The 16,843-nt window shown below is 37.6% G+C and overlaps 1 protein-coding gene across 1 annotated transcript; it reads left to right on the top strand. All coding sequences in view use genetic code 11, as the record gives it.

The window, feature by feature from the left end:
• Positions 1-357: 357 nt before the first annotated feature.
• On the top strand, positions 358-11,671 carry EGR_04777 (Intraflagellar transport protein; the record flags this gene model as incomplete). Its single annotated transcript, XM_024494026.1, has 12 exons — positions 358-501; positions 528-637; positions 671-851; positions 1,191-1,346; positions 1,452-1,562; positions 1,732-1,816; positions 4,546-4,709; positions 5,088-5,408; positions 6,843-7,055; positions 8,370-8,525; positions 10,355-10,632; positions 11,434-11,671. The coding sequence occupies 12 exons, from the start codon at positions 358-360 to the stop codon at positions 11,669-11,671; spliced, it is 2,157 nt and encodes a 718-aa protein (XP_024351591.1).
• Between the last annotated feature and the right edge of the window lie 5,172 nt (positions 11,672-16,843).

A 16,843-nucleotide genomic window follows, 5' to 3' on the forward strand; every position in this document is an offset into this window, starting at 1 on the left:
TAGTGAAAAACGGAAGTATTTTGTTTCAAGAATCAACTATACACCATCACTTATCATGGTTAAGGCGAATCTTGCAAATAGTATTTAAGGAGGATTACTAGGGAATCCTCAAATCCAAGCCGACTTAGGGCGAATACAGGTGGCTCATTCGATACATTCCTACGGTAATGATTATCATTTCTTATATTTAATGCTTGGTTTTTTTACCAAAGCGCAGTCTCAAAATTAGTTACTACGTAAAATATAAGGTACAACGTGATATTTAGGATCTTTTATTAGCATGTCTTTTTTGTGTTAAATAAGGCCAAAAATTGGTAATGCCATTTCAAGAATCGTTGACCTTGACGACGAGGCGTTATGAGCGAAATTATTAGATTCATAACAGAAAAGCTTACAGCGCCCCCATTTAATCGCAATTTTAACTTCATAACCTTTGATGGCTTGGATTCTAGCCTTTTGCTTCAAATACTTAGTGATGTCCTCGGAGAACTCGATCAGAAGGTATATTTGTATGCTTTGCCCTAAAGTATAAGCATAAAAGAGATATACGAGAAGAAACGCCAGAACAAACTACAGTACGAATTTTGGAAGCTCTGCGAATTCTCAGGTACAATGTCCCAACAGACCCTGGCGAGTTGTAAATGAAGCAGTATGTGCCCCCAATTTGTAGAACCAAATTCTGCGAGGGACTTGTGATCGGTGATAAGTCATACATCTATCCGATCTTGGAGTCATTATTAAAAAACTTTGAAGAACACAAGAAACGGTCATACCTTTCCAAATTCCTTGTGAAAGTTAGGATTCCATCAGAATTCATGCATGATCCTGAAATAAGCAAGTTGTATGCGGAGGTTTGTGGAGTCAGGCATATAAATAAGCATTATCTTTGTGATGATAGGGGATGCGATATAGCCTGAACTTTATTCAGATCTACTTGTTATAATGGCCAGCAGGGTGTCTTGAACCAACTGTCTGCCAATTTTTTTGTAGTTAAGTGCTTGATTTAATGTTTAGGGAGCATAAAACCGGATGATTACATTTGTGCATGGAAAGTATTTTTAGCGAAGTTTTTGGAAATACCTTTCTGGGCGTTAACGTTTTTAAATCAGCTTACCAAAACTAGCGGAACTTTTTGTTTTTAAATCCGGGTACTTGTTTTGGCTAATAGTGTGCACATTCGTTTATTTCAGCATGAGGCTCTAATAGGAACATTTAAAAATGCCCATAAGCGATTGGAGTCACTAAAGTCGGAGGGTCTGTCTACATCAGAGATCAAAAGTGATATTGCAGCTATGCAAGAGGAAAAGGATCAAATATTACGCAGAATTAATCGAATGAAGAAAAAGGTATTCTACCGCAAGCAATACCCTACTTACAGTAGTTAGCATCCAGCCATCTATTATTTTAATTCCATGTTTCGTAACGATAATTGCTGAATTATTTTTTTTAAGTTGGAAATGTTCCCTACGAGTACACTGATGTTAGATATGGCACGAAAACTACGGTTAGAAAGGGAAAGAGAGAGCAAGATTGCGCATCAGATTCAAGAGCAAAGAACAATGGTGAGGTTTATTCAGTAGAACAGTATGCTTTATTTTTATAGATGTAACTTTGATACATTTTATTTAGAAATTTGCCTCTACTGACTTGCAGAATTCCTGCTTGTTTTACGATTTATCAGCTTTAGTATGTCGAATAATGCCAATTTTTTACACTGCTCCTGGCTTTTAGATTCAAAACATAGAAGGGAAAATCGTTGAAACCCGTCAACAGTCCAATGAGCTTCATAGACGCGCTACCGATTGCACAGCTGAGAGTAAGTTGCGCAGTCCTCAAGTACACTTTGATAAGTTACTGTCTATCCATTTACAACTTTTTTGTCATTCCATAAGTTATGGGGACGCAATGTGTACTAATAAATGGTTGAAGAATTTTGCTTTATTTGCCTATGCCTTCTGTTGAATGTATATTAATTTCAATGGAAAAGAAAATAGATATTTAATCTAGAATTGATTTCCTACCACTTTTGAACGAACGTCCGTGGGGTTGTACTTTATTCTCTAAATTGTTTAGTTTAGCAGTTCGAAAAGTTTGCTTGAAAGTGCATTCAAAGTAGACGAACTAAACGCAAAGAATTCTTACAATTTATGTTTGAGGTCGATTGAAAAATCCCGTTACCGTTGCTGTTAGCGTTGCTGATGCATTCAAATAATGAGTTGAAAATTTTGCATAAAATTTGTACTACTGTCTAAATCTGCATTAGTACCAATAGGCAGTTTCATGTAGGATACATTGAAAAAGGGCAGAGGTGGATTGCAGGCTTTTTGATAAATGTGATGCTCAGTGGTGGTTTGACAGTGAGGCCAGAGTAACTTGAGCGCTTGAGCACACCTCATACTATTCACTGGCACCTTCCTTGGGTCACCTAAAAAAAAGAGGAGAATGAAGTTGCTTGAAACCTATGCAGAAAGTGCTCAGCATGTTCAAAAGTTTGAAGTTACATAAGTCTGTCATTAAAACCCTCTGTGTAATAATTTCTTCGGATAAGTTTGTGTTTATAAAATGTATTTTCAGTGAATCTCCCCTTGATTGTGGATCCAAGTAGGAAATGGAAGGTTGACCAATGGATTTATGCTCCATAAGATTCCTTTTATGTAGAACAACGGTACATTTCCTAAAATTTGCGTTTAAACCCACTAAATTGGTAGAAAAATTCCACAGCTTAAAACCCCCTGTGTGTCACACATTCTGTCTGTTTCAATCAGGTTCGCATAGCTTGCACGACTTGCATATCGACTCATGAGTGCATGTTAAATATTACTAATAACTCCAAATGAATTTGACTATAACCGAGACACGAGAATGTCCACCTTAATTTTTCACAAACGCACTTCTAATGCAAAAACGCTAGAATTTGTAGTAAAATAAAAGTGGTTTAATAACTGTTTTCGATGAATACCTTGGACTAGGTTCGGTCCCAAAAAACGTACCTTGGTCAAAAGGATAGGGAAATCCGATGAAAGACAGATTTATGAGTTAAGAAATACTCCTAAAAAGCCGCCTTTCATTCTTTCCAAATCCTGAATTGGGTGTTTAATTAGTATCGCCTGCGCTTCACCGCACGCTTCTTCCATTTAATTACTCTGTGTTTACCATGGTCTTGACTGCGGCAATAACTGGCATGTATCAAATTGTTTTCAGCATTTTTGACTTATCTGAGCCAATCTACCGGCAAGTGGAATAAAAAGACTATGGTATTAGTGGGTTTTGCTTGATTTGAGAATACGAATTTAAATAAGTGGAATATCTAGAAGAAAATGCACACATCAAGTGGCTGCATCCTTAAATGCGGACGGTCCGTCAATATAAGGCTTATTATTGCAATTAACACTGACAGGAACTAGTTTTGCAACTTTAATCACTTTTACTTTTTGAAATAATCGGGATACTTACGCTACATCGTAAAGTCACTGCATCAGAAGAAGTTGAGTTGAAGGGCCAATGGGACACCATGAAGGAGCACCTGCAAAGACTCCTACTAATCAGTCCCAAAGGAAAAGACAAGCCCATTCCCCTTTTTAATTACATTAAAGTGATAGTGAAGCCATCCCATTTGTAAGACGGTTTTGCTTCATTTTTAAGTCAAAAATTCAAAAATGTGCAAATTGTGATGGACTGAACTATTTCAGCTGCCTTGCATTCATTTGGAGTGCAATTTGTGGCCGAATTATAAAAACCATAGAACAAATCATCCTAAAAATTTGTATTTTTTTTGCATTTAATGTTGGGAATTCCCTTTTTTCGGGTCTATCATGATTGGATATTTATTTATTAATCAAAAATGCGACGTGACACCAGCAATACACTCACCCTGATGACATTCAGTGGAGGAAAGTTAATATTGGAATGAAGGCAAAATTTTGAAGTTTGCTGGTTTTAGGAGAAAGCTAAAACTATTTCCAATTCAGCTCCAAGCAGCAATTAAAGAAGGATAAAAATGCGCCACAAGCACCAAATGGAGGCTACTATACGAACACAGCAATTTTAAATTTTAATCAAATGCTTGTAATCGTCTTCGACAACAGCATTTGGTGAATGATCTTTAAATGCCATCAGAACCTCGGTGTGCAAATCATCCAATATTTAAGCCAGGAAACGCGCTAATACGCACCTAACCAGAGTTTCTGAAACTGAGTTCCGATTGCCATTTAAAAATTAATTTGGAAGTTACAGAACAATCTCTTATGGGCAAAATACCTTCAATGAGATGGCATAACAATGGGTTTGTTCGTGCGGCATCAAGGATATCAAAAGCGTTTCGAATAATTTCTTTGCAAGAGGTTTTTATAGTGGGCAACCAATGTCAATGGATTTGGTTATGGATACGAATTCATAGGTCACTTTAGTTTGAAAAATTATTTTAAAACCTTTTCTTCTAAATATATAATCGTACATTTCAGTTAACAGTGCCAAGTTATTATGAGTTTGCTCCGACGATAACAAATAAAGATGACAGAGGATTTATAGTTTTGGAATGTGTTCTAGATCTCCTACATCGCTTGGAGGAGGAAGTGAAGGTGAACCAATACCTTGCTACAGACAAGCAGCCAAAGGAAATAGAAACTACAAAAATATACGTGGAAGACCTTGCGAGGGTGGCAAATCATCCAGCCATGACTCATGCCTTTCTCGATCAGCTTAATCAGAAAGTATGTCGTGTCTTCCGATTGACAACGTACATCAGCGATTATTAATTCTTTTTGAAACCTATATATTCTAACACTGAACCAATCAGCATACGATAACTGAAGCCACCTTAATTTTGCCGCCACTAATTAATCAGACAGCAGCAAGATTTCCTCGAAAGTTTCGGTATGATAAGATGAATTGAATTTAATTGCCGAAAAATTTTCACAGCCGCCTAACAGCACCAAAGAGGTAATGTTCTAGTAGGGATTGTTTTGTCATTCCATTTGAAAAGATTGTGCTTTCAAAGCATTGTCAGCTTTCGTCAGCGAAAATGCTTAAATTGTTATCTTATTAATAGTACCGCCATTAAACGCATATCACTGACATTGTATCCACAGCTTCGGGATGCTCAGTCGGAGACCAACCGTCTGGTGGAGAAGCGCATGGTGGCGATGGATCCACTGGAGGATAAGACGAGTCTCTTTCGCCAGCAGGCTAACATCGCGGCAAACCGAAAGGAAGCAACGGCTTCAGCGTTGGCGGAAGCCCGAGATAAGCACCAAGCCATAGCTAAGCAGCTCGCCGAGATGCGAGAAAAGCATGTCCAGGCACTTCGGAAGGTGTGCTGCATGGACTCTGCTGGTGTCGCCACTACCAGTACATCGTTGCTTTCTGATAGCGTTAATTTCATGACTTCTCGTCAATTCAATGCCGAGGATGTGAGTTGTTTCATTCATTTTAATTTAATTTGAAAAGGAGCATGAAAGGTGCTGCATTAGGCGAAAAAAACAGCATCATGATTTCTCTGAACCAAAAGCAACTTCAATAGAAAAAAGTTGACAATTAAAATACACCACGAAAGGCGAAACAGTTTTTTGTGCTTTTTCTGTAACTATCAGATTGTCTTTCATCAGTTCCACTAGAAAACAATGCGCGTTATGTGATGCCTTTTAGTGGATATATTTGACGTCTCATCATTGCCAAAGCAGGCATCGAGGCGACTTACTAAATTTTAAGAAGGAAGCATTTATTACGTATACTGATAGTAACCCAATGTCAGGCTGTTAAAGCATTAGCTTTTTGCGCATATATATTCCAAAGCTTCTTCGTGGTAAATATGAAGAAAGTGGATTGAATCTTTTGATAAATGACATTTGTCCTCTTCCATTTACACCCGTTTTATTTACTATGCTTTAACAAAATTCACAAATATGCCTAAGGAAGTGAATCCAATAACTAAAATAATGCATCCATTTTCTTTTTAACTTAACAACATCATTTCCAAACAGGACCAGGTAAAGTTAGGAGACTCATCTTTTCACAACTCATTTTCCAGTCACGTAGACTGAATTGCTTCCAAACCTCATCCAAATTAAACGTTGTTTGATTGTACCAGAACAAGTATCATATTTGGAATAAATTCAGGCAGTAGTGATTTCAGAAATTCTAGATTGGTAATTAATGAAACCTGAAATTCCTTATATTTGGTGTTTCATTGGACTTAAAAAAATTCTGTCGATTTCATTGCCAGGCAGAAAGCCTTACTAGAAGCGATTTATGGGATGGACCTAATGCCTTTATTCATGGAAAACACTCTCATAATATTTTTGGAGTTATTGTTTTACGTAGTATTTCATTCTCTTGGTTATTCATCTAATTTTTTTAAGCAAATATTAATATTAAATGTTACTAAGCGTGGTCTAATTAACCTAATTCGGACGTAGATAATATTTATGAACTTTTTCGATTGACATGGCACAATGTGGGTTCACTTTCTTGCGGGGATTGGGTCATCACAGCGCATGAATCATGAGACCGTCATAGACCGTTTCTATATTTGGCTTCCCAGCCAAATATAGAAACTGTCTAACAAGAATGCACCGTCAAAGAGACGTATTGGGATATATGTCGCACGTTGTGCACGACTTGTGAGTTACAATTCAAGAGCACTTCATTACAATAGCGGAGCAATAGCTGCTTTCTTTATAAAAAAATCTGTTAAACACCTTTGTTGGATTCATTTATTCAGACGACACGACATTTATTAATCGACTTTGAGATCAGAGCAAACTTCATCTGTTAGAAAAGTTGGAACCCTTTCCAATGCACTAAAAAAGTACAGCAAATAATGGAAACAACATGTAATTTGACAGTTCCAGAACTATGTATCAGAACTACGCACAAAGAATATCGCCTACAAGGAGAAAAGGGCGTTGCTCAATAATCTAAAAGCCGAAAGGGGCATTTTAACGAGAACGTTGGATATCCTCAAAGACGTCACAAGACAGGCCAAAAAAAGGCTGGACGCCGCTGAGGCAATACAGGGGATGAGCGGTTATTGGGACACAATGGCAAAGCTAGAAAAGGTTTGCTTCCCTTCTGGCAATCTTTAATACGACGAACAAATGCTCTAGAATAGAATCTAACAATTTAAATATGTGTACAACCTTTACCTAAGGTGCTGCAAAAATAGATTTAGGCTTAATAATGCTGTACATTGCACAGGACCTAAGTTAATGTGTATTTAACACTGCTCAGCCTTAGTTTGATTTACTATAAATGAATTTAAGTATCGACGGAGTTGTGCTTTGATTTGACATTAGCCAAATTAAAACAGTCGGAAAAGGTAGATGGCACTCCGCGATTAGTTTCATGGTGAGAAGAGGCACCCTCATGAGTGGACGTCACGAACAATTTGTAGAGAATTGGATTGAATGTTTTGCATACCATTAGTAAAACCAGTAAGCTAAATATCCTTGATTCGATGAATTTTGCTGCTTATATGTATGTGTGTGTATGTGTGACTTCGTGCAGTCGGGCAAGAGAATGCAACACCTTACCAAAGAAGCTGCTTGGATCTGTTGTATGCGTCCGAATAAGTGTTAACCGAAGCGTGCAAAGCGATCTGCAGTTTGGTTTAGTTGTATTTCAATGCAAAATTTATTCTAATGAGTTTTTCTTTTGGATACGAAAAATGAAAAATGCTTCATCGATATTTGCCGGCTCTTCTATCATTTTGAAACTCATGGGAGCAACCTAGTATCACTAGCTTAGATGCACGACGAGGGTAGAATGCAGGATCAGACAGCAGGACAATCCAAATACGAAACCCTATTTACTTAACTTGTCGTAACTCTAAGAATGTAGTGGTTACATCAGGGCAAACAGACAACTTACAGTCAGGTGAGCAAGCCGATCCTACGAGGCAGCAAAAGCACTAGCAGCATCAGGTACACGAGTGCCTTCTGGTAACGCACTCATCAGCAGCAAAAATAAAAGGACAAGGGGAGGACAATATTAATCGCTATTAATAATCTACTATTTGGCATTGATTTATTTCAAATGCATTTGCCTTTGATTTATTTTTAAAAAGAACTAAATAAGAAGTATTTTTCTGTGGAAGGTCAACCCTTCATGTGTAATGTTTGGCTAAATAGTTTCCAATAACGTAGAGCAAGTTTTGAAGTTTCTGCTATTTGATGTATGCAAAGAACATCTTCAAACAATAATTTCTCTGAAGATATGTTCATATCTACCCTAAGCGTTGATTGAATGATGACAAATGCCGTGAATCCTATGTGAGCGGTTTATTTTGTCATTAAATGTCAATCCACGTATCCTCTCATGACTAGTAGGACAAATTAAAAGTCATAAATTAATCATTCTTCGCAACGTGCAAGGTGTCAGAAGAGACGGCGGATTTGAATCAGCGCAAGGGGAGCGTTTTGGAGGAGATGGCTTGTCTGGTGGGTCGACTTAACCAGCAAATAAACGCACGCCGAGACAAACTGGCCCCCCTCATCCGCGAGCTGAGGCCCCTACGCACTAAGGCGCAGGTGTGTCAAGAACTTGCAATTTTGCCCTTACATCAGAGGAAGTTTGGTGTTATTATGGAATATCGTGTAAGATATTATCTGGTACAGTCTGTCGTGTACAAATGAAGAAAAGAAGGTTTCGGTACAATTAATGCGCATCCTGCATGAACAACTTTGTAGTCTTGCTCATAAAATGTCCATCTCCAAACTGTATGAAAATAGGCATTGAATTGGATTTTAAATAACTGGAAGTCATTAAATTAGTGTGATACTACTTATAAAACTGGATCATTCATTCGTTTTGATATTTAAAGCAAATTACTATTTCAAACATAGGTGTCTTGTGAAGGTTATTTTTAGTTTTTTAAGACGGATAGGGCATTTGTGACTCACGGGGGTCTCCAACTTTGCTTTGCTTTTTAACTAATTGCATGTCTTATATGGAAATAGTGACATTTTTGTAATCGTGTTCGAATATACAAAGCCTGGTGGTGCACCCGAATTCAGCCAGACCTAATTCAAAATACAACACTCCTAACTATTCACTGTAAAGTTATAGGCTTTTTAATTTTCAATATATTGTCGTTAAAACTATTACAACTAGCACATAAAAATGCGTATTATTTAGAGAACCAAAAAACTATTTTTAAGCAATAAAATATCACATTTGATTTTTAAGTGGCTTGACTTTAAGATATTACTAAAATGAATACGCCAGTTTAACTAAAATAACTATTTTACAACGATAGTGTTGTATTTACTTTATTAGGATGTTGAATTAGTATTTTTCGGTGTTACATATTTGTACACCTCAATGTATCACGCTTATCTTGAGCCCCATTTTTATTACTGATCTCAACAATCGTCTCCAAAGGTGGTTGAAACGAAAGTGAGAAAAACAGGAAAAGTGTTTTAAGCTGTTGGGATGATGAGGAAGGGTTTCATTGCACGAATTAATTATGCGACACTTCCATACATCTATGCAACAATTACAACTGAGAGAACTCATTAAGTTACTGAAATTCCTATGTAATTTCTCATTAGGTTAACTGAAGAAGTAAGGAATTTTACCTATAAACTAAAGTGTCTTTTTGAGGAGCTTGATTTGGCGTTGCTTGATTTAAAATATGCTGTATGGATAGGAACAGTTCCAGTCAAATTTATGCTATCATTATACGGTAAGAATATTTCCGAATGACTGTATAAGGACAGTAGAACAATTCTGCCTTCCAAAGAAAGTCTCTTTCACTTGTGCCAGTTATAAGCAAATTTTCTACAGATGTGGAGAGTGCAATAATGGCCAATCTCCTTCTAAAATAGGTTACATTTAAACGCGTATAAGTGTGCATCTTGAATGAAAGAGACTTGGTTAGCATAATTCAGTATTTGGAAGGGAATGCAAGGATTTTTGCCGAAAATGGATCCTGAAATGTAGCAAACTGATATTATTCTGAGCAGTCGCATTTATAACTTTGTAAATAGCTTGACGCGCGATTTTTGTTAGTTCACATATCATTTTTTTCGAATTATCAGGTGGAAGTCAGGATACATTTTGATGTGGCACAGATAGACTAATATTCACTATATTCACACAAAGTTATACTCGATAAGCCATTAACCACCAAAGAAAATCCAAGTGAAACGAATCACTGATCTAAAATTTTCTGGTGAGCATTCATCATTTAAAGCACTTACTGTTCTAATACGAAATAAGGATTTTCTAAAATCATCCTCTGAGTACGCTTAGAGGGATACGCAGAGCCGTATGAATTAATTTTACCCACCTTTTAGAATTGCATTCTAAGTAGAACCACAATTAGTAGTTACACTTACTTGCGCTTTTGCTCAAGGAGCTGAGCCAGCTGCATGCGGAGAAAAAGGCGCAGTATGATGCATTCGTGGCCAGTCGGGACGCGCAGACGTTACTTCTGGAGCAGGAAGTGCGCGTACTACGCGAGGAGGCGAGAGTAGAGGAGTCGCGCTTCCACTACCTCAACGCTGCTCTGGCCATCCTCAAAGTTCAGCAATTCCGCCTTCAAGAGGAGATGCGCGGCTACCTCACCTCTAGCAGTGGGGCGGCCAACGGTGACGGGGTGACCAGTCTCACCATCAAGCGACGCAGCTACCGGTTGGTACCAATTCCGTTAAAGATTCACCCACTTCGCTTAAAAACTGGAATAATAACTTGTTTGGGGAATCTTCTCATAGTGTGAAATGCTATTCCAGTTTTCCGTTTTCGAAAGCATATCCTTTAATTTTTTGCATTGTCAATCGTTTTCTTGGCAAGCGGCTAGGACAGTCCTAGTTTGTTTCTGAAGTTAAATGTCTAGTAAATCATGCTCTAGAGTTCATTCGTTAAGGAAAAAAAGGAAGTAAAAGATGAAGCAAAACTGAATAAGACTACATCCTGTAAACCTACTTTTTATATTCAGTCCTGAAAACACTTCAAAATTTCTTATTTCATTTACCTTAAATTACTTAGTGCTTAAGCTCATCATTCGTCATATTCTTTTGTTATCCTCATTGGGCATGATCATTCAGTACGTGTATTTGCAGAAGGACTGATGAACCTGGACTTTTGTATTTCTGTTGAATTTTATTATAAGAGAGCTAATCTTGGGTTTTATGGAAGAAATAGTTTTCTTTTCCTTTATTTCATTTGCTTTAGTTAGCATTTATCTGCGCTTAACTTAAACAAGCAGAAGTTATAGTCATAAGAAATATTTAGGAATTCTGTTTGGGTAACTTAAGTATATTTATCTGAGTGGTGTTTTACATTCCTTATTATGATTCCCTAATAATGCTATAGTATCACCTAAGGGCACACTTTTTGTGTGTCCTAAATCTATTACCAGCTCGAGAAAATAAATATCATTTTATTTCTATGATAGTCAAGGCATCATTGAGTAAATGGAAATTTTTCCTGTAGAGACATATACTTGAAGAAAATATCAGAGCAGGAGGCACTAACAATGGCCCTGAAGGAGGAGGAGAAGAATCTCGACGCAAATGAGGCGGTGAATCTGCGACAGATGAAGTTGTGGAGTGACGTGGTGACCCTCCTTGAGATCAAGCTAGCCACATTTCGAGCGATGGAGGAGAGAAAAGCCGCTGGTGGGGAATACGCCGACGTGCAGCGCATGGAGGTCGATAGACTTTTGCTTTAACCCGCTGCCACACACTTGTCGAAATGCGCTCTTCTTAACATCACAGCTTCACAGTGGCGTATATAAATACGTTTTTGCAGTTGAATTTAACCCCTTCTTTTTCTCTCTTTGTATGAAAGTTTGTTATGGAGATGGTCAGTTGTTTGCGGCACAAATGCTGTTTTACTGTCCTTCGCAATTAGTCATTTAACTCTTAAACAGTAATTTTGCTAAAAAAATTCCAACTCTGCCACGATTAACTTGCTTATTTGAGCCTGGATAAACACAAGCTAACGATGGCAAAAGCTTGTTTCCTGTATTGCGTTGCTTTATTGACGTTGTTTAAAATTTGCATAAATGGGGACTCTTCGCAAGTCTTTAAGGGCTTATAACACCGCTTTTGCTTCACATCCTTTGATTTAGATACCGATATTTACAACCCGAACGGAAAAACCCAGAGATGTGATTTTATCTCGCGTTGCTCTGACAATATTGTGGTGAATAATTCACTGCTAAGACTGTTAAATCCTGCTAGAGCTTTAATATCTGCAAATGCATAATATTCCATCATGGACTCAGCATTGTGCGACAGCCAAATGCTCAAGCCATTTTCCCACGTTGCATAAAAGAGTTACTATCTTCAACCTACTCAACCTCCTGAATTTTGGTGTCTGTGGCGTTTATTTTAAACGCAAGGTACGCAGACGTTGACGGGCATTTTAGATTTTGCTTATCTTAATGGAACAATATGTGTTTAAGAGGCTTATCAGGACCGTGGTTGTACACATAGAGATTGGGTAATTAAAGTGGATGTTTTTTGTCTAAATCAAACGGAGATAGGTGCAGAATTAACAGGACTGTTTGCCCGAAGGGACAACTGAAGGCGAGGCTTATGGCTGATAAAATTGCCAAGTGTAAACGTCTAAAGAAGTGCACCTTTTAGGCCAGAATGTTGCTATCATGCACTACTATAGGTATATTACCTGATAGTTGCGTCACATTTTTTGTGAATGAGTAGCTGACTAGAATAGCAAGTTCATGTTTCAATTAGTTTGCAACGACAACCTAAATCATAATCTCTTTTATTCAAAGTGGAGTTGGAAATGGGTTCCAACACTAAGAAAGGTGCTCTGGGACCCATCATTATAGTTTAAACAAATATATTTTTATTCAGTCATTACAAACCGTATTAAAAAGGAGTGATTCATCATGAGCATGATCATTCAAGGCGTTGCTTTAGGGATCTGGTCAAATATTTTACCTCCTCACAACCATTTATCTCTGTGGTTTTCCGAATTTAAACTGAGTTATATTTGTTCCGTCTCTTATCTACCCCATTTTCAGAGCATCTGGAAGTGAATTCAAATGTTGTGGCACAGGTGACACCCCTTTCATGTTCCGGTGCTAATGGAAAGGATTTGGTGTGCGGTGCTACAAAATCTGATGCGAGTTCATTAGATGTGTTAGGATTCCAATCAGTATTTTACGAAGTTTGTGATAGTAGATACAGTTGGATCTGCATCAAGCTTGAATCTGTTTGATTTACTGGCATAGATTAATTTGATGGCCTCGGAACAACTTATCGGGCAATTCATGACCTCAGAACCTCATATTACTTGGCAGATGTTTCTACTCAGCAATTAAAACACGTTTTTATATTTTGCAGTTTGTAATCTACTACAACTTCTAAATGAAAATGAGAAAAACGCTGGGCGCGTTGGACATTATTTTTCAGCGGTCGGCTAAATAAGTCACTCAGCGAAAACTGGACAAGTTGAATGATGGATTGTTTACAAAAAGTGGGGAAACTTAAGTAGAACCCACTTTTGAAGATGTTTTGATCAGGTATATCATACAAATTCGAACTAATGGAACATTCTGCTCAAAAAATGGGATAAAGCATTCTGTCTTTTGTCCACATTTGCAACACTAATCCCATTGATAATCCAAACTCACGAACCCACTTTATTTTCTCATTTCAATAAAACTCTTACTGTGAGTTTTTTTGCATCCATGATCATTTTAGAACATCATAAGTTAGTGGCATTAATCGCTACGTTTCCAGTACGTACGCTGTTGGCAATTTGGCATCACTTTAGAATGCCAAATGCTCTTACAAATACAAAAGCTTGACACGGGTTGAATCGTGGTCGTGTAAGTTATATGGCCCTAATATTTAAAAAATAAAATATTTAATTAATAGTACATCAAACACTTTTGTTTTCACTTCATAATTTACGAAATACTTCCCCCCAATGAAGTAAAGACGTTGCCGTATAGGGCTCAACTTAATTATATCAACATTTTTGATACATTTAAATGCTGCAAAACTACTCAGAAGAAATCACTATACCGTTAACACTGGAATAGGATTAACTTGCAATTTATGGGAAAAAATTGTTCACCAATACTTTTGGTGCATTTCGTAGGGTGTCTTTAGTGTCCAGACCGTAATGTGTTAATGGAAGATACTGATTGGCCAGAATATTTTGACCCTCAAACAGAAACAGCCAATCAAGTATCTAAAGACAGTGTGCGGTCAAGCCCTAAACGATTAAATACAATCATTTTAGTAGTTTAATTTGGACTTCCCATAAGAACATGAACTCGTTATATCATTGAAATGAATCCCGGCATTCAAAACGCTTCCTTCAACTGCATGGCTTACCATGAACCCACGAAAATCGCCACAATCACAGCTTCCGTTTTGATGACTGCATTTCTCTTTATGGGTGTATTTGGAAATGCGTGGCTGCTCTGGATATTGATTCGATGCGTGAGACTGCGAGAAAATCTTATAAATAATTTAATAATGAGTCTTTGTGTAAACGATCTCATTAACTTGACATTAGTTCAGACGTTTGTGCTTGCTTCATACTACTGCGGTCAGTGGATTACGGGGCCGCTTCCCTGCTTTATTGCTCCCGAAGCAAATATGATCCTAGTAGGAACCAGCCTCTGGCATCATGCCTTCATCGCTTTTCATCGATATCTCGTTGTCGTTCAGTGGAATTTTTATCTTAAAATACGCAAGAGGTTGTACATCTTCGTTGTCATCCTTGGCAGTCGAGTTTTACCGATCATTTTAACACTTGTGTTCAATACTTTGTCCTATAGTAAATATCGTGAGTTACGAGGAGATCGCGGGTCGTTGTCATTTCAAATCATTCCACATATTGAATCTTTCCTTAGATACATTATGTTTTATTCACCCTATTTACTTCGTTGTGTGTATAAACGAAGTGAAAAAAAGCGGATAATATGCGTGATTTCCTTGACAGTTATTCTTCCCTGTATTATTGTTTCCGTTTGCTTCACCGCCATCTTCGTGTTCGTTCGACGGAAAAATTTTCTTGTTAACAAACATTTACAGAACTCAACAATTGCAAATGACACCCCAACTTCAAACACAACGATTCAAATCAAGATTAGCTCTTACCTTCCAACTTCAGAAAACACGTGTTCTGCACCGCCATTCTTGGAGGAAGATGAAGGAGAAAAAGGTTTCGAACGCACATCTTGTACTTTGGGGGTCGACGAGGAGGTCAATTATCGTATGTGTTTGCAGAGTAACCAAATTCGTTACAATAGATCTGCGGATTTAATATCAGCATGGCCGAAATTAAGCAACGTCCACAAGAAAAGGCGAACCTTCAGCCAGTCTTTCCTTAACACGGATAAAAAGCGAATCTCCCGAGAAATGTGTGTAACAAAAATGTTTGGGGTGGTATTTCTTTTATTTATGGCAGGATACCTTCCCTATGGACTGATTCGAATGATTGATGAAACTAGCATTGATCCTGAAGACTGTACTCTATCAGCAATCACAAACACGTCTTCCAAGGTTTTTCCAACACGAAGTACACCGCCAGATGTTTACGTATTTCTCTCTGCTCTCTACGCAATAGCTTCATGTTGCAATCCCCTCATTTTTGGTCTTATGCACAAGGATGTACGAAAAAATGCACCCAAAATTTTTCAGGACCTAAAAAGACTGCGTCAACGGTGAAGAAAACCATCTTGTCATTTCAAAATCGTAAAGCGGCGTCACTTTTCAAACCGTCAAACTGTGCAAACTGCAATGTCTATTTGCAGGAACACTTTATCACTTCGAGCACCTACGCACATATTTTTGTATTACTGATGATTGATGATAATTGATTAAGGCCATCTTGATGTGGTCTCGACACACCGATCTTGTCTGGTATTTTCATATTTGTGTGAAAGCTGAAATGGAGACTTCTCTACATAAGCTACGTTTATAGGTTTTTGTCCGTATCGTTTCATTTTCATATGTATCTAGCAATTTTTTGTAGAAACTCAGAAATTTTAAAGAGTACACCTGCATGTCTATTTATTTTGAAGCATTTATGTCAATATTAACTTAATTGAAATATGTCACAGATATCCTTTAATTTGATGGTAGATTAAATGGGACAACAAACAAAAGCAGCTTGTTGAATTCCTAACTGACCGGTGTAAACATACTGACAGTGATTTACGTTTTTCAAAAATCGCGATAATTTTCTGTAAGGTCAGTTAAAGTGTCCTTTAAAATTTATATAAAAAGTCGTAAAGTGATTTGTAACAATCTTCTTGTTGAATCACAATATGGGGAAATTTACGGATGCAAGTACTTTAAGGTCACCCTCCGAAGCAATTCAGCCTCAATTAAGACTGATTATCCATTTAATAGGCATGTAGGAAGGTTATATTCTCATAAGGCACAACAAAATTTTGGCAGAACCGCCGTCTTCAAGCGCAAAGAGGGAATTGCTTGTGTCCATTAAGAAGGCTAATTTGTCCACACCCCTTCCTCTTCTGAAGCATCATTTAGTCTTTTATAGTTCACTATTCAAATTGGTTAGTGATTTGGTTTTCATTTATTCACATTCTTGACATTTAGGCGTTTAGGTTGTGTGCGCGGGCGTCGAAATTTGAATGCTTTGGAGAAGTGTGTGTGTGTGTGCGCTGTACCTAATTCCACGTGTAATGCGACATCATGTTTTCAAATTTCGGAAAAAAAGTGTTGTAGGGATCTGTCAACCTGAATAACACTGAGATGGATATAGTTATTTTAAAACTGTAAATTATACGACAATTGAATTTGGTCGTAAAGTGGTAGCGTGTAAGTAAATGTACTCTACATGTTACCTCTGAAACGACTCCCTTCCCCATGGAATAGATAAGGTG

This window comes from Echinococcus granulosus, assembly GCF_000524195.1.
Source record: "Echinococcus granulosus chromosome Unknown EG_S00031, whole genome shotgun sequence".
Taxonomy (NCBI): Eukaryota; Metazoa; Platyhelminthes; class Cestoda; order Cyclophyllidea; family Taeniidae; genus Echinococcus; species Echinococcus granulosus.